This window comes from Pelophylax lessonae, assembly GCF_965119305.1.
Source record: "Pelophylax lessonae genome assembly, chromosome: 1".
Lineage (NCBI taxonomy): Eukaryota > Metazoa > Chordata > Amphibia > Anura > Ranidae > Pelophylax > Pelophylax lessonae.
In genome coordinates, this window is record NC_138768.1 from 590,432,266 (window position 1) to 590,457,822 (window position 25,557).

At 43.5% G+C, this 25,557-nt stretch overlaps 1 protein-coding gene across 2 annotated transcripts in view; it reads right to left on the reverse strand.

The window, feature by feature from the left end:
- The window catches only part of UNC5C (unc-5 netrin receptor C), a 514,725-nt gene extending 513,510 nt beyond the window's left edge, over positions 1–1,215 (reverse strand). For both annotated transcript variants that reach the window (XM_082243646.1, XM_082243645.1), the window contains exon 1: positions 756–1,215. In XM_082243646.1, coding sequence (XP_082099772.1) covers positions 756–870 — 115 coding nt within the window. In that variant the 5' untranslated portion in view covers positions 871–1,215. The remainder of the gene's footprint in view (positions 1–755) is intronic.
- Positions 1,216–25,557: the final 24,342 nt, after the last annotated feature.

A 25,557-nucleotide genomic window follows, 5' to 3' on the forward strand; every position in this document is an offset into this window, starting at 1 on the left:
GGGTCTCAAAGAACATGTAGGGTATAGAGAGGATCCCACATAACATATAGGGTATAGAGAGGATCTAATAGATCATATAGGGTATAGAGAAGATCCCACAGATCATATAGGGTATATAGATGATCTCATAGAGCCTATATGGTGTAGAGAGGATCCCATAGTTTATACAGGGTATAGAGTGGATCTTATAGATCATAGGGTATATAGAAGATCCCATCTAACTTATAAAGTATAGAGAGGATCCTATAGAACATATAGGGTATAGAAAGGGTCTCATAGAGCCTGTAGGGTATAGAGTGGGTCTCATAGAGCCTATAGTGGGTATATAGAGGATCACATAGATCATATAGGGTATAGAGAGGATCTCATGGATCATATAGGGTATAAAAGGAATCCCGTGGATCATATAGGTATAGAGAGGATCCTATAGATCATATAGGGTATTAAGAGGTTCACATAAATCATATAGGGTATATAGAGGGTCCTATAGATCATATAGGGTATCAAGAGGATCACACAAATCATATAGGGTATAGAGAGGGTCTCATAGATCATATAGGGTATAGAGGAGAACCTATAGAACATATAAGGTATAAAAAGGGTTTCAGAACATAGAGCGGATATGATAGACCATATAGAGCATAGCGAAGAACCTATAGTGTGAAGGTTGTTCTATAAAAGACAGCAGTGAGAAGGTCTGGTCCTCCTCTGAAAGCCTTCATCCCCATCATCATCCCCACCCAGTAAGTTGTTACCTTGAGCGGCGAAGGTGCTGCCGGCGGTAAGTATGGCCAGGGCAGGTAGGAAACACATTTGGAGGATGTACCCCAGCCTGAGCCCACAGCTGGCAGTCTCCAGACCCTTCCTCATCCTACAAGGAGGCACACAAAGCCGGCTCCGTACAGCTGGGCAAAACTCCACTTTGTTGAGCACTGCGAGCGCCTGGCACTAGTTACACTTGGAAGTGCATGGATGTCTCGGAAGTCACAAGGAGCTCATACCCCAACGCCCATAGGAACTAACCACCGCTGACTTCATTAATCCTTGGCGACAGATCAATCAAAAAGAATAATAAAAATAAACAAAAATAGGTGTGCTGTGTATCAGATGAACGGAGACCAATCCTCTGAGGAAGAGAAGCTTGCTTTCCAATCTTGCCAAGAAGTATTAGTGATGGTGAGAAGAAGAAGGAGAAGAGGGTGAGATCCTAGGAGCCCAGGGAGGTGAAGCATGAGGAGCTGGGTGCATGAGGAGCTGGGTACATGTGGAGAGGAGGACACAGATTGCTATGTGTTCTCTTCTCTGTATGTGTCTTCTGTGTGTGTCTATGGGAGTCTGCCTCTCTTCTCTGTTACAAGGAGACTGGGAGAAAGTCAGCTTGTGCTACCCTGCTCCCTCTTCTCCCAGCCCTACCTCCCTGTCTCTACACAGCTCATAGCAAACACAGAGCTGGATTCCATGGACTGGGGCTCACTATTCACTCACTGCACAGCTCAGATACTGCACACTTCTCCTACATTACTGCACTCTATTCACAACCAAATCCTGCACTATGGCATCATAGGACTGCAACCTACTCTATGCATCTCTTCCACTCCTTCCTTGCCTTTCCCTGCTCTACTTTCAGCATTCTTTTATTAAACAGGCATCGGGTAAGGCTGCTGTTGCATGCTGGAAAGTATACTCAATAATGCTTTGATTACTCTGTACCACCCAATCCAAAATAATGTGACAAAATAATAATCAAAGACTCACTGGAATTAAAGCATGTATACTTTAATGAAACAAAATGAAACACAAAACAAGACACAAACATACATAAAAACAAACAAAAAAAAAAAAATGTATGTGTGTCTTGTTAGTTGTTCTTGGTACCTTTTAATGTCATGACATCATGCGAGAACCTTTTTGGGTTTTGTGTTTCATTTTGTTTCATTAAAGTATACACGCCAGTGAGTCTTTGATTATTATTTTTCACATTATTATGGATTGGTGGTACAGAGTAATCAAAGCAGTTTATTTTATTGTGTATTTTTGTCCCCTTGATGTTGTACTGGTATATCCCCCCCCCCCCCCTCCTCTATTGTGACGTTTTTTGACGCCTTTGGATACTCATTTTTCTTTTCGGGATACGTCTTGGAGTACCTATTAGTAGTTTGTAATGTTGGAAAGTAGTCATTTTTAGAACATCTGTCCGGTTATCTAAGCGTTAAAGGGGATGATCTGACAATCAGTTTAGATAAGCGCAGGTAAAGAAAAAAAAAAAGATGAATCTAATGGGGACAAACACATTTCAACGAGAAAAATCGCAACTAGTCTTATGCGTTTGCACTTGTCAAAGGTAAAGCGCAACTAAGGGCCCATTCACATCAGAAACTGCATAACTGCACGTTTTTGACTGCATGTTTACATGCACTTGACGCACACTTGATGTGTGCTTGAGGCTCGCTTGAATGTGTTTTGCATGCATCTTGTGCTACATTTAGCATGGCGTTTGCAGTTCATGTCAGGGCCATCTTAATAAATGGGCACACTGGGCAGTTGCCCGGGAGCCCCACTTGTCCGGGGGGCCCCACCTGCCCAGCGACCCAGCCTCAGCCCCAGCTGAGCATTAGTCCTGATTCCCATGTGCATCCCACCACAGAACTTAGCAGATGACAAGTCTTGGGGCGCACTTGGAGCGTGGAGGGGGAGCCCACAACTGCAGGAATGCCTGTCCACCTCCAAGGGAACAGGCACACACAGGACAGTCATGCATGACTCCCGTCTGTGTGTGTTCACTGGACCCAGCCACCGAACTTGGAAGCTGTCATTAGCCTGGCACTGCTGTACCAATAAATATCACCTTATCGATAATTAGCATTAGTGATTGTGTAGGCAGGGCCCCAGTGCACTGCATTGCCCGGAGCCCTTTAATGCTCTTAAGATGTCACTGGTTCATGTTTCTATATGGTTTTTGGTCTTGGCTTTCTTGGCTTAAAGGGGCATGGTGCAGTGCATTTGAAATGCATTCGTAGCGTAGTTGTAGCACGTTACCTGCATTTTTCGATGCAGAAAAGAAATGCAGCATGCTCTACTTTTAACTGTGCTGAACTTAACTGTAATGATCTGTTCATAGGATTACCTTGATTTTGGGCTCTCTATGCAGTTAGAGTTCAGTTCAAAATGCTTTGAACAACAGCCAACTGCATCGGACTTCATTCAGTGTGAAAGAGCTCTAACGCTAAATAAAAAACTGAGCAGGTAGCTCCTATTGCAAAAGAGACATGCAATGGCTTGATTTACAAAAGGCAAATCCACTGTGCAATACAAGTACACTGCAAGTGCATTTGGAAGTGCAGTCATTGTAGATCTGAGGGGAGATCTGAAATGAGGGGAAGCTCTGCTGATTTCTATCATTCAAATATGTGTAAGCAAAAATGCTGTTTTCTATTTTCCTTGCATGTCTCCCTCAGATCTACAGCAACTACACTTCTAAGTGCACTTCCAGTGCACAGTGGATTTGCCCTTAGTAAATAAAACCCAATGTCTTTTCTGCAAAAACACACTCACCTGCCTGCTTGCAATCTTCTATTGAATGCACACTGAGCTGTGCATGCTGCAAAGAAAGTCACTGAACCCACAGCATGTATACACGCCAGTCCACTGCCTTTGCAGCTTAACCAGTTTTGGGCCAGAAGGATTCGCCCCCTTAATGACCAGGCCATTTTTTGCGATTTGGCACTGCGTTATTTTAACTGACAATTGCGGAGTCGTGCGAGGCTGTACCAAAATCAAATTGATGTCCTTTTTTCCCCCCACAAATAGAGATTTCTTTTGGTGGTATTTGATCACCTGTGCGATTTTTATTTTTTGCGCTATAAACAAAAATAGAGCGACAATTCTGAAATAAAATAAAAAAATGTTTTACATTCTGCTATATAACATTCCCAGGGAAAAAAAAATCTAAATTTTTCATCCTTTTAGGCTAATTTGTATTCTGCTACATATTTTTGGTAAATAAAATATCACTAAGCGTATTTTGATTGATTTGCACAAAATTTATCGCGTCTACAAACTAGGGGAAAGATTTATGTCATTTTTATTTCTTTTACTAGTAATGGCGGTGATCTGAGATTTTTAGTAGTACTGCAACATTGCGGCGGACAGATCGGACCCCTAACTGACATTTTTGACACTTTTGGGGGGACAAGTGACATTACTACAGTAATCAGTGCTAAAAATATGCACTGTTACTGTAATAATGACATTGGCAGGGAAGGGGTTAACCTAGTGGGTGATCAATGGGTTTAATGTGAGCCTAGGGGAATGTTAGCTAACTGTGGGGGGAGGGGCTTGTGAAATGATCATAGAGACCTGTGATCCTATATAGAAGGATCACAGGTGCTCTGTGATCATTTCAGAGAGAAGAATGGTCAGCTGTGTTTACAACAGCTGACCGTTCTTCTCTCTCAGTGGGGAGCGATCGCGGATGCCCCGCAGCAATCGCCAACACCAGTCCCTTGGATCGACATCCCCGCTGCCTAGTGGGGGGGTGAAAGCGTGCCGATGCAGTGTGTGCTCACCCCCCCAGCACCACTCCTGCGAACCGACGTACCAATACATTGATTCATGCAGCCGAGCTAACCTGCCGCAGTATATATGCGGCAGGCGGTCAGCAAGTGGTTAAAGTGGTTGTAAATCTGAGGCTAGGTCCCTGCACCGCATCAGAATTGCAGGCAGTTCACACTGCGCTCTGCCACCTGCTGCGGGTTTCAATATGAATGTAATGATACCCCCAAAAAGGTTTGGAGAAAGCAGCGCCAACTGTGGACTCAGATGGCGTGGGTCTGAACACCCATGTGACCCGATTCCAGTGCAGATGAAAAAAATGGTCCTGCACCATTTTGGCGTTAATGTGATTTCAGCCATAAAAACTGCACAGCTGAATTTGCACAATACAGACATCGCATGTGATGTGAATCACATGCAATGTCTGTAGTCACACCAGTGTAAACCTAACCTCAGACATGAAATATGACCAGAGCATATCCCTCTATAGTGTGTACTTGTCTCAATTAAAGTGTTACTAAACTAACAACAGTAAAATCAGTCTGTATATGCAGTAAAGCATGCTTTTTATACTCACTGTGGAACCTAAGGGGTTAATCCTTTGCAATGTGTAAAAAGGCTGTTTGATCCTGTCTTCTGATCCTCCCCTTGCTCCACTGTCCCCAATCCATCTCCTGATAGAACAGAGCCTTAGGGGCATTCTGCACATGCTCAGTTTGGTGTGTATTGCTAGGGACTTTTTTTCTTGGGAGATTGCATGTGATCAGCACAGGGCCAATCAGCACTCAGAGTAGAAAAATCCTCCTACAAGCTTTAACCAGACACTGATTGAAGTCACAAAACTGCTATATACTGCTGATGAGAAAAGGTATTTAACAGTTTATATTTACTAAAACTATTGCATGTCCATGTTCTGTGTACTGTGGGAGAACAGATATAACGAATGTAGGGTGCTGGGTTTAGTAACACTTTAACTTCACTAAGTGTTACCTTTGTCTGCTGCTTCATTCCTCTGCTATCAGCATGAGTCACTTTTGACAAGTTTTTATGACACAAAGAGACAGGAGTGGGACCTTTAGCTGATTGACAGGTTTAGCTCTGTTCCTGTGAGCTGTGTGAAGGGGGTGCGTCCCTTCCCTCCAATCAGCTGTCAGAACTCTCCTTACTGAGCTCTGCAGAGTGTAACATCAGCTCTCCGTCCTAATTTTTCTGAACTCTCAGACAAGCTTTAAAATTCAGCACTTTGGACAGATGTAGAGAAGAGAGGGCTGCAGATAGACAGGTACAATTTATATAGGATTTGTTTCATCTCTGTGTATCGAATGAGGCCAGCCACTTCACTGGGTTTATGTGAGGGTTTACAACTACTTTAAGGGGGAGCGGTTGGAGAGGGGGGCGCCAAAAATGCAGTTCAACTGCACATTTTTACAGCTTCCTGAATGCCAGTGTAAATAAGCCCTTACACATGTGAAAGTTTGTAAGTTCACCAAAGCATATTGATAGTGAGAATACAGGAGTAATAGAATTGAGGGCTCATTCACATATGACCCACTGGATAAATGGCAGGCACTGCAAGAGCATATAGAAACAATTCATTTCTATATGTGCCCAGAAGGTGCGGTGAGTTGCGGTAAAACATAGACATGTAGCATTTTACTGGGAGCTGAGAGCATGTGATAGGTAAGTGACCACCAAGGTGGGGATTTTTTTGCACTATCATGACCACAAATCCAGGGGGTGAGAGGGCAAATTTGACTCCCACTGACCACAAATTCAGGGGGGGGTAGGGAGGTATTATCTTCCACTGCCAGTGACCACCAATGTGCAGGGGCGGGGGGGATGGGGTTTAACTTTCATAGCCATTAACGACCAATGCAAGGGGTTAATTTCACTCCCACGAGCCATCAATGCAAAGGGCATTACATTTCACTGTCAGTGACCACCAAATTAGGGGGGGGGGGGTTGAATTTCACTAGCAGTAACCACCAATGAGGGGGAGGTGGGGGGGGTGGTGAAGGGATTAACTTTCAGTACCACTGACCACCTGTGTGTGTGTGTGGGTTAAATTTCACTGCCATCACCACCAATGCGGGGGGGGGGGGGGGGGCTTGTTTTATCATTTGCTGGAACTGACCACCAATGTAAGAAGGCTAACATTTCACTGCCATAACCATCAATTCATGGGGTAGGGGTTATATGTCATTGTCAGTGACCACCAATGGAGAGGAGGTTGGGGGTTAAACTTCACTGCGAGCAATGACCACCAATGCGGGGGGGGGGGGTAGGGGGGCTAATTTCACTGCAAGTGACCACCAATGTAGGGAGGGTAAGTTTCGCTGCCAGTGACCACCAATGTAGGGAGGGTTAATTTTGCTGCCAGTGACTACCAATGTAGGGAGGGTTAATTTTGCTGCCAGTGATCACCAATGTAGGGAGGGTTAATTTCTCTGCCAGTGATCACCAATGTAGGGAGGGTAAGTTTCGCTGCCAGTGACCACCAATGTAGGGAGGGTAAGTTTCGCTGCCAGTGACCACCAATGTAGGGAGGGTTAATTTCGCTGCCAGTGACCACCAATGTAGGGAGGGTTAATTTCGCTGCCAGTGACCACCAATGTAGGGAGGGTAAGTTTCGCTGCCAGTGACCACCAATGTAGGGAGGGTTAATTTCTCTGCCAGTGACCACCAATGTAGGGAGGGTAAGTTTCGCTGCCAGTGACCACCAATGTAGGGAGGGTAAGTTTCGCTGCCAGTGACCACCAATGTAGGGAGGGTTAATTTCGCTGCCAGTGACCACCAATGTAGGCAGGGTTAATTTCGCTGCCAGTGACCACCAATGTAGGGAGGGTAAGTTTCGCTGCCAGTGACCACCAATGTAGGGAGGGTTAATTTCTCTGCCAGTGACCACCAATGTAGGGAGGGTAAGTTTTGTTGCCAATGACCACCAATGTAGGGAGGGTTAATTTCGCTGCCAGTGACCACCAATGTAGGGAGGGTTAATTTCGCTGCCAGTGACCACCAATGTAGGGAGGGTAAGTTTCGCTGCCAGTGAACACCAATGTAGGGAGGGTAAGTTTCGCTGCCAGTGACCACCAATGTAGGGAGGGTAAGTTTCGCTGCCAGTGACCACCAATGTAGGGAGGGTAAGTTTCGCTGCCAGTGACCACCAATGTAGGGAGGGTTAATTTCGCTGCCAGTGACCACCAATGTAGGGAGGGTTAATTTCGCTGCCAGTGACCACCAATGTAGGGAGGGTAAATTTTGCTGCCAGTGAACACTAATGCGGGGGGGGGGGGTTGAGGAGGGGGTTAACGTTCACTGACTACCAATGTAGGGAGGTTAAAATTCACTGCCAGAGAAAACCAATCTAGGGAGGAGGTAATTAAACAGCTATGATCACCATTGCATGAAGGATGGGGGTTAAGGTCCACTGCCAGTGAACACCAATGCGGGTGGATTGACTTTCTCTGCCACTGTCCACCAATGCAGGGGGTGTTAAATTTCACTGCCAGTAACCACCAATGTAGGGGGGCTGAATTTCACTGCCAGTGACCACTGATGCAGGGAAGGTGGGGAGTATCTTTCACTACCACTGACCATCTGTGTAGGGGGAGATGAGGGAGGGGTAAATTTCTTTGCCATTGACCACTAATGCTGGGGGGGAGGGGGGGTTACATTTTATTGCCACTGACCACCAATGCAGGAGGTTAAGTTTTACCACTGACTACCAATGCAAGGGGTGTTAAATTCCACTGCCACACTGTCATGACCAAAATTCAGGGATTGGGGGTTTAAATTTCATTGCCAGTGACCACCAGTGCCAAGGAGGTTGCAGATTAAATTTAACTGCCAGTGGTGACCACCAATGCAGGAAGGTTAGGGGTTAAATTTCACTGCAAGTGACCACCAATGCAGAGGCAAGTTGTTTTTTTTTTTTTTTTTTTTTTGGGGGGGGGGGGGTAATGTTCACTGCCAGAGACCACCAATACAGGAAAGTTATATTGAATTGCCAGTGACCCCATTGCAAGGGGGGGGGGGGGGGTAATTTCTATCGCCACTATCCACCATAGCAGGGGGCATTAAGTTTCACTGTCAGTGACCACTGATGCAGAGGGTGTATGTGTGTGTGTGTGTGAGTGTGTGTGTGTGTGTGTGTGAGGGGGTGAATGTCACTGTCAGTAGCCACCAATGTAGGGGTAATTGTACTAACACCAGTGATGGAGGCTTTTATTGCATTCACGGACACTGATTTTGGGGGTTATTAGTGTGCCCACTGAAACCAATGGTGGAGTTATTATTGCATCCAGTGACACCAGTGTGTATTGCAATAAACCGCAAAAAAGCAGCAGGACCAACATTTTGGGGTGTTGGGCAGTGACAATGCACTGCTATTGTGTAGCCCTCTGGAAGTGTTAGGGGCCGCACTTGAGGCCCTCTACAATTTTTAGGCTTACCACCGCTGGTCTCGTGGGCAATCACTACAACCTAGCACTGTCACATGACGGAGGAGGTGACGTCATAACTCACTCAAGACAAACGCAGGCAAACTTGATGTGGGAAGCACAACGTTTGTTTATACTTCCCATGTAGGAGACTAATGTTAATGTAGCCTAAGGCAGGTAAATGCACAGTGTGAATTCTACTTGTGAAAAACATAGGCTGCTTTTGTATGCATTTACAAATATCTTATAAATGGCTATAAATGCAGGTTTTTCAATGCTAGCATGAATAAGGCCTAGGAGTTCTAATTCTGCCAGCAAATGTATACTTCCTGGAACATTGAATTGTGAGACTTCAGTGTTGCCTGCAGTGCTCCTTCCCTATGAACCTTCGTCATCACAGAGTTTCTGCTGAAAGTACAAAAAATTCCCAAAATCGGCAATAAAAACCATTATACAGTAAGGTCATTATCATTGTTTACTTTGCAGATGTTTCCCTTGCCAATTTTTAGAGATTTTTGTATTATATTCTATCAGGAGAAACTCTGTGATGATCTAGGGGGTGTGGGGGGGGGGGGGGGGGATAAGTTATGAGTGGAACGGAAATCTCACAATCTTGCTCTCCTCCATGAAAACATGATTTTCTGGCTGAATTGTGGTTCTAATGTCTTTGCTTAGACCTCAGTCATGGGTTTTTTAAGTACACCTCATATATACTGAACAAAATTATAAACACAACACTTTTGTTTTTTCATTTTTCATGAGCTGAACTCAAAGACCTAAGACTCTTTCTAAGTACACAAAAGGCCTATTTCTCTCAAATATTGTTCACAAATCTGTCTAAATCTGTGTTAGTGAGCACTTCTCCTTTGCTGTGATAATCTATCCACCTCACAGGTGTGGCATATCAAGATGCTGATTAGATGGCATGATTATTACACAGGTGTGCCTTAGGCTGGCCACAATAAAGGCACTCTAAAATGAGCAGTTTTACTGTATTGAGGGGGTTCGAAAACCAGTCAGTATCTTGTGTGACCACCATTTTCCTCATGCAGAGTTGATCAGGTTATTGATTGTGGCCTGTGGAATGTTGGTCCACTCCTCTTCAATGGCTGTGCGTAGTTGTTGGATGTTGGCAGGACCTGGAACACACTGTCGTATACGTCGCTCCAGAGCATCCCAAACATGCTCAATGGGTGACATGTTCAGTGAGTATGCTGGCCATGAAAGAACTGAGATGATTTCAGCTTCCAGGGATTGTGTACAGATCCTTGCAACATTGGGCCATGCATTATCATGCTGCAACGTGAGGTTATGGTCGTGGATGAATGGCACAACAATGGGCCTCAGTATCTCGTCACGGTATCTCTGTGCATTCAAAATGCCATCAATAAAATGTACCTGTGTTCGTTGTCCATAACATATGCCTGCCCATACAATAACCCCACCGCCACCAATGCCCACTTCATCCACAACGTTGACATCAGCAAACCGCTCACCCACACAACGCCATGCACGCTGTCTGCGATCTTCGCTGTACGGTGAAAACCGGGAATTCATCTGTAAAGAGAACACCTCTCCAAAGTAGCAGGCGCCATCTAATGTGAGCATTCGCCCACTCAAGTCGGTTATGACGATGAACTGCAGTCAGGTCAAGACCCCAATGAGGATGACGAGCATGCAGATGAGCTTCCCTAAAACAGTTTCTGACAGTTTGTGCAGAAATTCTTTGGTTATGGAAACCGATTGTTGCAGCAGCTGTCTGGATGACTGGTCTCAGACGATCTTGGAGTTGCAGATGCTGGATGTGGTGGTCCTGGGCTATTCTGGTTAAACATGGTCTGCAGTTGTGAGGCCCTGTGGAATAAAAAAAATTGTTGAAATTTTGTATGTTGCATGATATTTAAACAACTGTTTAGCAAACCGATTTTTGCTGAAAAAAAAATACTAAAATTTATTTTAGCACAAATGAACACAAAAATATTCCTGATTTTTTTTGGTGCAAAATAAAAAAGGTAAGGCTGTGTTGAGTAAATAGACACCAAATGTATTAGGCTTTAAAACTAATTCTCCATAAAAACCGATGGAAAATTACAATATTCAAAATCGTCAATAGGGGATGTTTTCAATGTCTTTACAGCTCATAAGCTTAGAGTTAACCATAAATGCGGGGCATAGAATTATTGCTCTTACTATGGCATGCCCAATGATACCCAGTACAGTATGTGTTACACAATTGTTGTTTACTCACATGTGTACCTCTAACATATTTGTTTGTGCTAGGATGTTGGTGCGTGGGGTGACAGGGTGAATTAAATTTTTTTTTTACATTTTTTTTATTTTAATATATTTTAAAATGTTATCTTTTATTTATTTTTATTTTTCTTTACTAGCAAGCCATGTGCGCGGTAGCATTGGGCAGGTGACAGGTTTTCTTTATAGAGATATCAAGGGTCTATTCCAGCTGACTGAGCACAGGATATTAACCAACCAGTTGTTTACCTGTCTTTCTACCTTTCAAGATTATGACAGGGCTGAACCAGGAGTGCTCACAGCTAAGCACTTCCACGTTCACACTTTTTCAGAAGCAAAAGGATAGGCAGTGTGGTGCTAGAAAAGGGTAAGCTGCAATACAGAGTAGGGACGTGTATCCTGGATGAACCCGGATACAGGTCGGCTTGATACTGGGTGGGTATGCACAAGGGAGAAAAAGTTAGCAGTACATGTGCAAATCCCTGAATGAAACAAGGGAGTAAATCAACCTGGAATCCAGTAAGGGATGAATAGGTCCGTGATGGATCCGGGAGTGGATGAGTGGATCGAAGGGCACTCAGGGCTGCTGACCGAGGGAGTGAAGTCAACTCTGTGCAGGAAAGTAAAAAGATGGGAAAGCGCCTCTTGAGTGTGGTATAAGTAGTTTTTATTACAGAGATAATGTAGTAACTTACATCTGGGTAAGGAATATTGCGAGTCTGACGTGGCGCCCCATGAGCAGCTGGTGGTGTTTCAGCAGATTCCTAGCATTCAGGCAGTCCCTGGGTTCCAGAAGGCTGAGGAGACCTGCTCTTTTCCTCCGGATCTCCACGAGCAGCGGTGAAGAGGCTGGTGCTGCGGCCAGCGGCTTGCGGTGGCGTCTGACGTCACCTGAGTGTGGGCAGGAAGTGTGGGCAGTCTGGGCTCACAACGCGTTTCGGAGTCTGCGCAGAAGTCCGGTCCTGGACATGCGCACTCCTTTGTCAAGTATTATCAAAGTTACTACATTATCTCTGTAATAAAAACTACTTATACCACACTCAAGAGGCGCTTTCCCATCTTTTTACACTTTTTCAGAAGGGATCTGGGAATGGGTGCTCCCTGCACTCCTCCTGCTCACCCCGGGACCGCTCAAGAACCACCATGAGCTTATTTAACCTCTTCACTTTTTGGACATACCCGACAAATTCAAAGAGCTGCGCTAGTTAAAGAACATTATCTTGAAAAATACTAAATTTTGTAACTGTATACAGTTAAAACATGTATTATTATTATTATACAGGATTTATTTAGCGCCAACAGTATGTGCAGCGCTTTACAATATGAGGGAAGACAATACAGTTACAATTCAGTACAGGAGGAATTGGAGGACCCTGCTCATTAGAGCTTACAGTCTAGAAGGGAGGGTCAGGTGAAACAAAAGGCAAAAACTGTGGGGGATGGGCTGATGGAGAAAATGGAAGTATGGTTGTTAGGTGTGGGTAGGATAGGCTTCTCTGAAGAGGAAGGTTTTCAGGGATCATCTAAAAGCTAATAAAGTAGGAGATAATTGGACAGATAAGGGTAAGAAGTTCCATAGGATTGAAGAGGCTCTGGAAAAGTCCTGGAGGTGAGTATGGGAGGAGGTGACGAGGGAGCTAGAGAGCAGGAGGTTTTGAGAGGAACGAAGAGAGCGATTAGGTTGGTATTTTGAGACTAGGCTGGGAGCTAAATTGTGGATGGCTTTGTAAGATGTTATTAGTATTTTGAATTTAATTCGTTGGGTGAGAGGAAACCAGTGGAGGCATTGACAGAGAGGAGTAGCGGACACTGAGCGATTGGTAAGGTGGATGAGTCTGGCAGCAGCATTCATGATGGATTGAAGGGGGGATAGCCTATGTAGAGGTAAGCCAATAAAACATGTATTGATCGTATTCAGTCAGTGTTGATAGGGTAATTCCTCCTGGGGAGCTATTGAGTTCTGTTGGTGGGATGTAATCATGGCTGGCAGAACACAATGATTACTGCTGGTAGTTATAGCCATCAGCAATGATTGCATGCAAAAAAAAACAACAGACTGCCTGGGACAGCTCTGTCAGTGTGCTGGGAGCTGTGCAGTGAGCATGATCATAACAACATCATGTGTGGTGGCTGGGCATAAAGGTCCATTATCCCTGCTGCCACAATTATGCAATACATGGTTGGAAAAAGGTTAGTGAGATTGCAAAGCGTTTTTTTTTTTTAAATAACAATGACCAAAGACCCCTTCTGCTTTCAACCTGCCCTGTGAGGAGGGAGAGAGTGAGGGGAATCGCTGCTCTCGGGCACTGTGATGGATCAAGATTCTGCTCAGGTAAGTATAATGGATGGCTGCGGGCGGGGGTTAGAGCTGCATGCATAAGGTTTTTACCTTCATGCAGTGAATGCATCAAGGTGAAAAAAACCTTCTCCCTTTAGAACCACTTTAAAGTAATAAGAGGCTTAGAAAGATAATTGCTGAAATATTGGTATGTTAACAAAGGTAGTAATAAGATTAGTTCACATTTAATTAAAGGATAAGTGCAGGCAAAACATTGCTAACGCTAAACTTGCTCCGTGCCACATGCCAAACCTAATCTATCTAACTCTGTAAAGCAAAAATCACTGTACTTACCTTGTCTGCAGCTGATCCGGTCCGGTCTCCAGCGACGGAAGCTGTGTGCAGGAGAGGACCAACAACAAATGCCCTGCCCATACATGGTTTGAATTCTTGCTGGTTCAGCAGGAACCAGCCAAGGTTCAAACCATGTATGGGCAGGCTAAATGTACCCAAGTTGATCGATCAATCGACTTGGGTACAACCAGGCTGCAGGATTTTATATGCAATTATTGCAAACGGCTGGGGAAGTCGTCTCCACCAGGAGAACACTGACTGTGTTGATGGGGGAATCAAGCAATTTTCTTTCCTGCGGGAAAGAAATTTGCTCTGTCTATGGCCGGCCTTAATCTAAATACACACTATACAATTTTCTTTAGATTTTTTCCTTTAGATTTACCAAAACCATATAATATGAGGTCAAACCTAAACACTTTCAATTTGTATGCAATCAGACAGGCCCATGCACTACATAGTTGAAGGCAGGACATTTTTTCAGGGGGAACGTGGGGGAACGCAGTTCCGGCACCTCCAACACTGAATGCATTTAAGTGCAAGGGATGTTGGGGTGTGCTGGACGGTCTATTGATGATGGCCGCTGGGGGATCTATTGTCGCTAGGGGGGATCTATTTTTGCATGAGGGTCTATTGTTGCTGGAGGAGGATCTATTGTTTCTGGGAGGGATCTTACATTTCTGGGGAGTCCGTTGTTGCTAGGAGGGATCTACTGTTGAGGGAGAGGTCTATTGTTGCTGGCTGCTGGAGAATTGAATGTTGCTGCTGGAAGTCTATTGTCGCTGGGGTGGATCTATTGTTGCCGGGGTGGTATTTTGTTATGGGAAGGGCATTGCTGTGTGGGCAATCTCTTGTTTCTGGGGGTCCATTGTTGCTGGCTGCAAGGCATCTATTTTGCTGCTTTTCTTGTTATAATTAACAAGTTCAATACAAATGACTTAGCACCACAGAATGATACTTGGTTCTGTGTTCTCTAAAAGGAGCGGTACTGGGAGGTGGGTAGGGGGTGGGACCAAGGGATGTGCTTGGGGGTGGGTATGGGGCAGAGACAAGGGGCAACTCAGAAGAAGGAGTTCCTGCACCTACCCTCTGAGAAAAAAAGCCCTGGTTGAAGTTAAATCTAAAGGAAATCTAACAACAAAAGTTGTATAGTGTGTATCCAGCTTTATGCCCCGTACACACGTTTAGATAATCGGACCACTTATCGTTCGCATTTTGTTGCATGGTATTAACATCAAATTCATTAATGCGTACAAAACGTATGATTTTTGTCGTACGATTCGGGAAAAGCTTCCTGGTTGCTTAGCTACGTATCAGATGGTGCAAAACAAAACAATGGCAGCCAGGCTTTTTCCGTGCTATTTTAGTGTTTCTGATCATGTGCGGTCTTTGTCGATCGATTTTTAGTGGACGCATAGTGTACTGATGAAACGATGGTCGTTCGCCGGGCTATCGTACGACAGAAGTTTTCCTGTTTGTCCCTTCGGATTTTGTTGGACCAACTGTCGTGATCGGCTGGCAAAAGCGGTGTACTAACAATCAGATTATCGTGCGATCAGGTCGAAAACGAGTTTTATCGTACGATTATTGGAACGTGTGTACGGGGCATTAGTCTGTATTCAAACCCATGCATTTTGGTGCGATGTAAGTATGGCTTTTTGCATTTTTTTCCAGAAACCACACAAGATGCAGCAAGCATATTGAATGCATTTCATAATTTTATAAAGGCTGGCTTCATACCTGTGCATAGCAGATTTATAATAAAGAGTGTGTATTGCTTTGTGTTATCACATGGTGATACAAGATTTGTCTTTTAGTTGATTGCTCCCAATAACACATTTAGTGACTAAGGCTCGGTTCACACTACGTCACTCCGACTTAGGGGGCGACCTGTGAAGTCGCTTGCAGCGCGACTTCGGCGCGACTTGCACGGACTTCATAAAATTAATGTGTATGCAAGTCGCTCCAGGTCGCCCCGAAGTAGTACAGGACCCTTTTTTTAAGTCGGAGCGACTTGTGTCGCTCCTATTAGAACCGGTCCTGTACTACACTATGGGACGCGACGGTGCGTGACTTGTCAGGCTGACCAAGTCACCTGACAAGTCGTACCAGTGTGAATGGAGACGGAGAGTCGGTTCACACTAGCGCGACTTATCAGGCGACTTGTCAGCCTGACAAGTCGCGCTCCCTCGCGGTCCATTGACCGCTACAGGACCCGTTCTAATAGGAGCGACACAAGTCGCTCCGACTTAGAAAAAGGGTCCTGTACTACTTCGGGGTGACCTCGGAGTGACTTGCATAGACTTCCATTATGTGAAGTCCCTGCAAGTTGCTCCGAAGTCGTGGTGCATGGCAATGCACAAGTCCCCCCCGAAGTAGTAAGGAGTTGTATCGCCTCAGTGTGAACCGACTCTTAGTCCCCGTTCACACTGGGGCGACCTGTGAGGCGACCTGGTCGCCTCACAGGTCACCGTAGGTCGCCTTCCATAGAGAAGCTGCGGACCCGTTCTAATAGGAGCGACACAAGTCGCTCTGACTTAGAAAAAGGGTCCGGAGCTTCTTTGGGGCGACTCAGAGCGACCTGCATAGACTTCAATGTTATGAAGTCCGTGGCGGCCGCTCCGAGGTCGCGGCGCGCTGCTCGCACCGCGATCTCGGAGGTCGCCCCGGGAAGTAGCGTCGCGGTAGTGTGAACTGGCGCTTAGGGCTTTCAACAAATATTTTCTAGCACCACACCAAATGTTTATCAATACTATAGATTTTTATGTAAGTAAAGGTACTTTTGGTTGTTTTCTGCCTATAAAGAGAACAAATAGAGTATGTAATTTGTAAATTGCTTTTGCATCAGCCAAATAACCGTCCAATGTATGGTTCAAATTATATTTACACCATCCAAGCAAAAGTATTAAGAGATTTACATAAATAATATATTAGGTACCACTCATATTGAATTCTGACTGCTGTTTCTATAGAAAGTTAAATTGTCAACATAAGAGGGAAAAAATATTGACAAAGCAGGTTATTGATGAGGCAAAGGTGATAGTGATATTGGAATGATCCTGTAGAAGACATGATTAATATGTGACTATTAATACAACAAATCTTTGGCATCTATTGGATGTGCTGTCCGGGAGAACAGAGCAGTGGGTTCTGCATCACCTTGTTTTGGTCAACATTCATCAGAGAGAATTTTTCATGAGGAATCCCAGAGGAGGGTGTACTTGTCCTCACACGGGCTGCAATATTGTTAGTGCTAAAACCCATCAACTCCTGAGTCAAACAGGACATATTCAGTAATTACAGCAATTTTTCATAACACCGGATAGAGACATTCGACGATGTACATGACACATAGGGGCATGTATTCAACTTATTGGGGGCAAATGTTCACAGTACATCTCCGTGCTGGAATATATGTTTTAAATGACCACTTCTGCTTTTGTGTAAAACTGAAACATTTTAGTTTTTGAGCTGTGAGGTCTATGGCTTTTTTTTTTTACTCTTAGTTAAAGTGATTGTAAACGATCACCTTGTAAAATAACGCACTCCGTTTAAAATAGAATTTAAAGGCAAAACATTTGTGTATACTGCATGTGTGAACCTGGCCTAATTGGATGATTGAAGTAAACACAGCTTCACCTAAAGCTAGCCAAAGACCGATTGAAATGTGTTGATTTCACCAGGAACCGTCCGAATTTTGATCCATTTAGGGAGGTTGGTTGTACTGAAGTAGATCCATTGATCTAATTCAGTACAACCAGTGTGTCGGATTTTCTTTCATGCAATCACTGCCAGTGACTATAGCCACAAGCAGTGATCAATTTTGCAAAAATAACAATATTTTTCAAATTTTTTTAAATGAAATTCTCCCCCCCCCCAAAAAATGTAAAAATTAAATTTTTTTTAACATTTTAGGCCAATTTGTTTTATGCTACCTTTGTTTGGTAAAAAAAAATTGCAAAAAGCGTATTTTGATTGGTTTGCGCAAAAGTTATTGCGTTACTAACTAAGGGAAAGATTTTTGTCATTTTTGTCAATTTTGTTGTTTTTTTTTTTTAATGGCGGCGATCTGCGGGACTGCGACATTGCGGCGGACAGATCGGACCCTTGACTGACATTTTTGACACTTTTGGGGTTACCAGTGACATTACTACAGTAATCAGTGCTATACATATGCACTGTTACTGTAAAAATGACACTGGCAGTGAAGGGGTTAACTTTTTTGAGAGGGAGGGGTTAAGTGTGTCCCTAGGGGGCGTGCTTCTAACTGTGATTGGATGTGGCTTGACGTGTAAGAACAAAGATCAACGGTCCTACATAGCAGAACCGTATAATCTCTGTTCTTACACAGGGGAGAATGACAGGCAGCTTTGTTTACAACATTAGCCGCCTGCCTTTCTCCCGCTGTAACAGACGATCGCGAGTGCCCGACGGACATCGGGTCCGCCGGGCACACGCGCGCGGGGGGTCCGTGAACGTGCGGGAGCGCGCCTCCGGCGGCGCACGCTCGCTCCCTAGAGTCTCACAGGCGAGCGACATAGTACTACGTCGCTTTGCCTGTGAGGGGCTGACCGCCGCAGTAAATAGTCGTGCGGCGGTCGGCAAGTGGTTAAACAGAAAGCGGCCGGCTTCTGGCGGACCGACTCCAGTACACACGGGCCGATTTCTAATATAAACTTCTAAATACCTTTTCTTATCAGCAGTATAAAGCAGTCTTGTGACTTCTATCAGAGCCTTGTTAAAGCTTATAGAAGGAGTTTTCTGACTCTCCTATGAGACTGCAAGACCCCTTACCCTCTGTCTGGACAGTGCTGATTGGCCCTATGCTGATTACATGCATCTTACCAAGAAAAAAAAAAACCTCTCTAGCAATACACACCAAACTGAGCATATGCAGCCTGACTCCATCGACTCTGTGTTATCAGGAAATTAATAGGGGACAGTGGAAGAAGGGGAGGATCAGAGAAGAGAGAATCAAACAGCCTTTTTACACAATGCAGAGGATTAACCCCTTAGGTTCCACAGTGAGTATATACAGACTGATTTTACTGTTGTGGGTTTAGTAACACTTACTCCAGGCAGATAAAAAGAAATGACATCAGTTCTGTATTTATGTATTTTATTTTATGTATTAAATGTATTTTGTAAATGCAGGCAACGTGCATATCTGAATTCGACTCAGCATAACTGAGACCAAGCAAGAAAGAAAGCAACACAAGCAGCCAATAGGTTGTTCTGCCCAGCAAAGGCATTTGGACAGGAGGAGAAAGCAGACTGACGGAGAGATGATCTCATCAGTCTGCTCTTCTCCATTCATCGTCCAATCATGGGGTAGGGGTGGGGAGGAGACCTGTAAGTGTCCTCCCCTCCCCTGCCAGACAGGGCTCTGTGATGTGGCCGAGCTGTGTAAATCTCAGAAGATGATAAAAAGAAATACAAAGCATTTGGCTAGTAAAACGTCTTCCTTGTATGTAACTCATATGTGTATTTAGCTGTTTGCCTGGAGTTCAACTTTAAGAAATATTTTTTATTACCTATATATATTTATTTTTATATATATATATATATATATATATATATATATATATATATATATATATGTGTATGTATATATATATATATATATATATATATATATATATATATATACCCTGCTTTTATTTAATTGTGTGAAACTATAAGTGGTCACTTTCTCAGCTTTTGACCAATGTCCTGCTACAGCCACATTTTTTATTGCCACCATATGAGATTTTACACAATATCCCCAAATAGTTCAGAATTTTAAGGAATGGACATGGTAAATGGGATGTTTTTAAAATTTTCAATGAATTTGATATACAAATTAGTATTTTTTTTATTTTTTTTTTATTTAATTTATCTAGGGCAAGATATTTTAATGTTTTAAATGAGCTTCAGTAGTATCGTGTCATGGGGGGAAAAAATTGTCTTGTTTACTCTTTTTAGAAGCTCTATTGATCTGAAATCCCATCTTGTAGCAATACATTCTCCGAAGAAAGGCTCGTGACTCTCAGGAAAGCGCCACAGCTGCCAGATGATATGCTACTAATATGTTCTCAACATGGTCTGCTAATCAGCAATAGCGTAGGCACCTTCTGCTTTGTGATGTACAGTAAAATGAAGCAACATAGAGATTTATTGGAGATGACTGGAGAGATAAGACTGGAAAAATCTACACCTTACGGACATTAGTGGAAAGTATCTCCTCCCTCTCTGGAGGGGTCCAACAGCCTGTGGTCAAACAGCTGTTTTAGGACTGCTGCTTGTAGGAACATTGGTGCTACTTAGATGGCCCCATACCGTGCTGAGAAAAGGCTCATTCCTACTGGTGTAATCTGTAAATCTGTGGAAAAGAATGCCATCATTTGCTATACAAGGCCAGGGGGTCTTGTAAAAAAAATGACCCATCCTTTAAATAGGACAAGTATGTAATTAACATCAGTGATGGTAGTTTAGGTTTTTTGGAACAAAGTCACTAGAGGCTTGGCTTGTAAAAATCAAAGATGTACTTACCTTATGTTACTATATATCACTTTGTAATACAATATGCTGCCCTCTGATCTCACAAACTGTTTTATGTTGCACTGGTAAACCATTCAGAAGAGGAAAGAGATTTTTTCTGCAGATTTTACGCTGTGACCGGCAGAGATACAATTGTGTCATTGCTTTGACCTCATACTTATGAAATATGTTCAGTAGGGCTTTTTGGTTATTGCTAAAAACAACCTATTGGGCTTTTATATAACATTTTTAAGCTGTGCTGAAGAGAAAGAACATTGAATTTGATTTTTTGTTATTTGCTCCACCTGCCTCTTTGGCCTATAAGAATGTACTATACATCTTCAGCAAAAAAAGAAAAAGTCATTCAGCCAAACTAATACAATTTTAGTTAGTCTTTATTGTCATATCTTTGAAGCAGACTTAAGGGCCATACACACTATAAGATTTTCTGAAGACTTTTTCCATTAGATTTACCAAAACCATATAATATGAGGTCAAACCTAAACACTTTCAATTTGTATGCAATCTGGCAGGCCCTTGCACTACATAGAAAAGGTAAATCTGAAGGAAATCTAACCACAAAAGTTGGATAGTGTGTATCCAGCTTTAACCACTTAAGCCCCGGAAGATTTTACCCCCTTCCTGACCAGGGGTTTTTTTGCGATTTTTTACTGCGTGACTTTGACGGACAATTGCGCGTTCGTGCGACGCTGTATCTAAACGAATTTCACGTCCTTTTTTTCCCACAAACAGAGCTTTCTTTTGGTGGTATTTGATCACCTGTGCGATTTTTTGATCATGCGCTATAAACAAAAAAAGAGCGGAATTTTTGCAAAAATAACAATATTTTTCACTTTTTTTTATATGAAATTCCCCCCCAAAAAAATGTAAAAATCAAAATTTTTTAACATTTTCGGCCAAATTGTTTTACGCTACATATGTTTGGTAAAAAAAATCGCAAAAAGCGTATTTTGATTGGTTTGCGCAAAAGTTATCGCGTTTACTAACAAAGGGAAAGATTTTTGTCATTTTTGGTGGGTTTTTTTTTAACGAGTAATGGCGGCGATCTGCGATTTTTTTTGCGGTACTGCAACATTGCGGCGGACAGATCGGACCCTTGACTGACATTTGTGACACTTTTGGGGGTACCAGTGACGTTACTGCAGTAATCAGTGCTATATATATGCACTGTTACTGCAAAAATGACACTGGCAGGGAAGGGGTTAACTGTATTGGACAGGGAGGGGTTAAGTGTGTCCTAGGGGCGTGATTCTAACTGTAGGGGGACAGGTCTCCTAGTGTAAAAACAAAGATCAACGGTTCTACATAGTCTTCATGATCTTCATTTTTACACAGGGGAGAATGACAGGCGGCTTGTTTACATAAGCCGCTCTGTCTTTCTCCCGCTGTACCGGCGATCGTAGTGTGACCGGTGGACATCGGGTCCGCCGGTCACACGCCCGCACTCCTCTGTGAACGAGCCTCAGCGGGCGCGCGCCTCAGCGGGCGTGCGCTCGCCCGCTATTGGCTCTGAAAGGAGTGACAGGTGAGCGACGTAGACCTACGTCACTCTGCCTGGCCGGAGCTGACTGCCGCAGTAAATATACTGTGAGCAGTCGGCAACCGGTTAAGGCCGTACACACGATAAGAAAATCTGTAGGGAAAATTCGTCTGACGACCGATCTGCCAATTTTCGGATTGTTAGTATGGTGCTTTTGACAGCCAACTCCAACTTTTCGGCTGACAAAATCCTGATGTACAGGCTATAAAATTTTTGTTGTCCGTAATACAACATCCGATTTTCGTCTCATTAGTACAGATTTCGACGGAAAAAAATCTTAAGAGCAAGACTAGGCATGCTCAGAGACGAAAGAACACATACAAAGCAATCCAACACATGACATCACTTCTAAAGTAAAATTCTGTCGTATGGGAAAATTCGTATGAAAATAACCTCTTCACTTTCCACATCAGACTAGCATGCCACAAAAAACGGACGGCAGATCGTTCGATAATCTGATCGTGTGTACGGGGCTTTACTTAGAGAGGTACTTTTACTAACACCCCATTCACACTTTAGCATTTCAAGCATTTTAAGAACACTTGTGGTGCCATTAATTCCCAATGGCACACCAAACATGCTCAAAAACGCACATTGCAAAATGTGCTTGGCACTTTGGCAAAAAAGGCACATGAGCTACTTGCATTTGTTGCGCATACGGCAGGCCAGTTAAGTCAGTGTTTCTCAACCTTTTTTCAGTCGAGGCACCCTTTAAAAATGATGGACAATCTTGAGGCACCCTTTAAAAATGAATGACAGGCTCGAGGCACTCCATTCTAAAATGTAAAAACTATTCTAATAGGTTTACATAATGCAGCAACATCAACACAAGTAGGTCACCCAAGGTCGGAGGTGATTTATTTTTCCAAAGCAAATACACTTTTGCAAACTGGTACTGACTAGTATTCCAATGTTTCTCTTCTCCCTCAGTTTTTTTCCCTCACTCAGCTAATGTTACTCAATGCTGATAGAGAGGGGCAGGGGAGGGTCAAACAAGGATGCTATGCAGGCGACTGACATCCTCTATATTAATTGATAATGTCATTGGTCGTTAGGATGCCAGCAGCTAGAAGGTTGTAATGGTGCAAAATGAAAACCTGTGACTTTGTGTAACTAAAAGGCAGCTTCATTCACATGCTGGCTTGTATACAATTTTGGGGTAATTTTTAGTCATTTTGCCAAGGCACCCCTGAGGAAATCTCAAGGCACCCTGGCTGAAACTGGCTGATTTAAGTGATAGGGTTGCCCGATGCTGCTGTGCAACAAAAAAGCCCAAAAAAATCAGTAAAAAACTTGAGGTGCCGCATCGCACAGGTGTGAAATCGGCCTAAGGCTCAGTTCACACCTATGCGTTTTTTAATACTTTTTGAAGAAACGCACTACAGTCCATTGAACGTTCACATCTATGCTTTTTTCAGCCGCTACGTTTTTGAAATGGGTTAGGCACTTTTGACTCAGTTCACATATATGCGAAGCAGCTGCATTTTTAATCGCATCCGATTCGTATAACATGTGAATCGGACTGGCTGATAATAGAGCCCATTCACACATGTCTAGGGCGGCCGCGGTCTATTTCTGAAAAGAGTCCTCTGCGATTTTGGGTCTGATTTGGTGTGCGAATTCAAGTAAAAAGTTGCACTTGAATCACATCTGAACTGATGAACAAAACTGCACCAGACTGCGGCCTCCGGACTGCAAACTGCAGCCAGAAGCAAAACAGTGCATTTTTGGTTCAATAGACTTTAATAGAGAAGCTGCAGAGAAGCAGTGTGCTTTTGCCAACGATTTGGCCATGGTTTTACCACAATTTTTTCGCAATTTGCATTTTGTGTTGTTTAAGCCACCCAACAACAAATTGGCCAAAAAAAAAAAAAAAGCATAAAAAATGCAAAACACATTAAAAATGAGGCAAAAACACGTGTGCAGAAACACAAAATGCACTGCAGAAACAGATCAAATGAAAACTGCATAGGTGTGAACTAAGCCTAAAGTTGTAGAGACTTTTTAATTAGCTTGGACAATGAGTGTTCACTTCGCTTAGTAAATAAAGTGAAGCTGTGTTCACATTCAATACCTAATCATTTGCATGGGAATTTAATAAAAATATAATGTTTGCCCGAAAAGGTTTAGATGAGTGAAAATTAATTTTTTTTTTTTTTTTTTAGTAAACATTCAGTTTGCTAACTGCACAGTCTCTACAACCCCTTGTAAAGCATCCCCAGAGATTATTTGCCAGAATGATTTAGAATACACAAGTTAAAAAAACGACTGATTTCCCACAATTTTATATCAGGTACAGAGTTACCATATGCATTAAGATAAGTCTGACTAGATTGTAACCTTCTAAAATGTTAAATTATGACCGAATCAAACATATTTGTCATTTTTGGAGTTCCAAAGTTATTCATGTTTTTAGCAGATGACCTTTAAAAATGCATTTTTCTAAAATGCTTATTCTTTTAAAACTTTGACATTAAAATCTGTATTTAAAATAATGCATCTTTTTGCATTAAAGTGTGGGTAAGCCCAAAATCTGTTTTTCATTATGTGTCAGGTATACACTCACTATATTGAATATTTTTTTTCTGTTGCAAATTTTCTTACGAGTAGAACCTGCCAAAAACAGCACTTCCTGTTCCATGCTGACAACACTAAGCCACTGTCATGAATGGCTGCATTATCAGCTTGTCTTGCATGTTCCTTTATTTTGCCATTTGCCTGCCTATTTAATAAGCTAGATCAGTGATCTCCAAACTGCGGCCCATAGATCGAATGTGGCCCCTTGCTTGCCTTTATCTGGCCCTTGGGACTCCAATGATGGGGCACCATTCCTCCCACAAACACCAACGATGGGGCACCATTCCTCCCACAAACACCAACGATGGGGCGCCATTCCTCCCACAAACACCAACGATGGGGCGCCATTCCTCCCACAAACACCAACGATGGGGCGCCATTCCTCTCACAAACACCAATAATGGGGCGCCATTCCTCCCACAGACACCAATGATGGGGCACCATTCCTCCAACAAACACCAACGATGGGGCACCATTCCTCCAACAAACACCAATGATGGGGCACCATTCCTCCCACAAACACCAATAATGGGGCGCCATTTCTCCCACAGACACCAATGATGGGGCATTATTCTTCCCACAAACACCAATAATAGGGCCCCATTCCTCCCACAGACAGCGACGATGGGACACCATTCCTCCAACAAACACCAATGATGGGGCACCATTCCTCCAACAAACACCAATGATGGGGCACCATTCCTCCCACAAACACCAATGATGGGGCATTATTTCTCCCACAAACACCAATAATGGGACGCCATTCCTCCCGCAGACAGCGACGCTGGGGCACCATTCCTCCCACAAACACCAACGATGGGGCACCATTCCTCCCACAAACACCAATAATGGGGCACCATTCCTCCCACAGACAGCAACGATGGGGCACCATTCCTCCCACAAACACCAATGATGAGGCACCATTCCTCCCACAAACACCAATGATGGGGCACTATTCCTCCCACAGACAGCAACGATGGGGCACCATTCCTCCCACAAACACCAATAATGGGGCACCATTCCTCCCACAG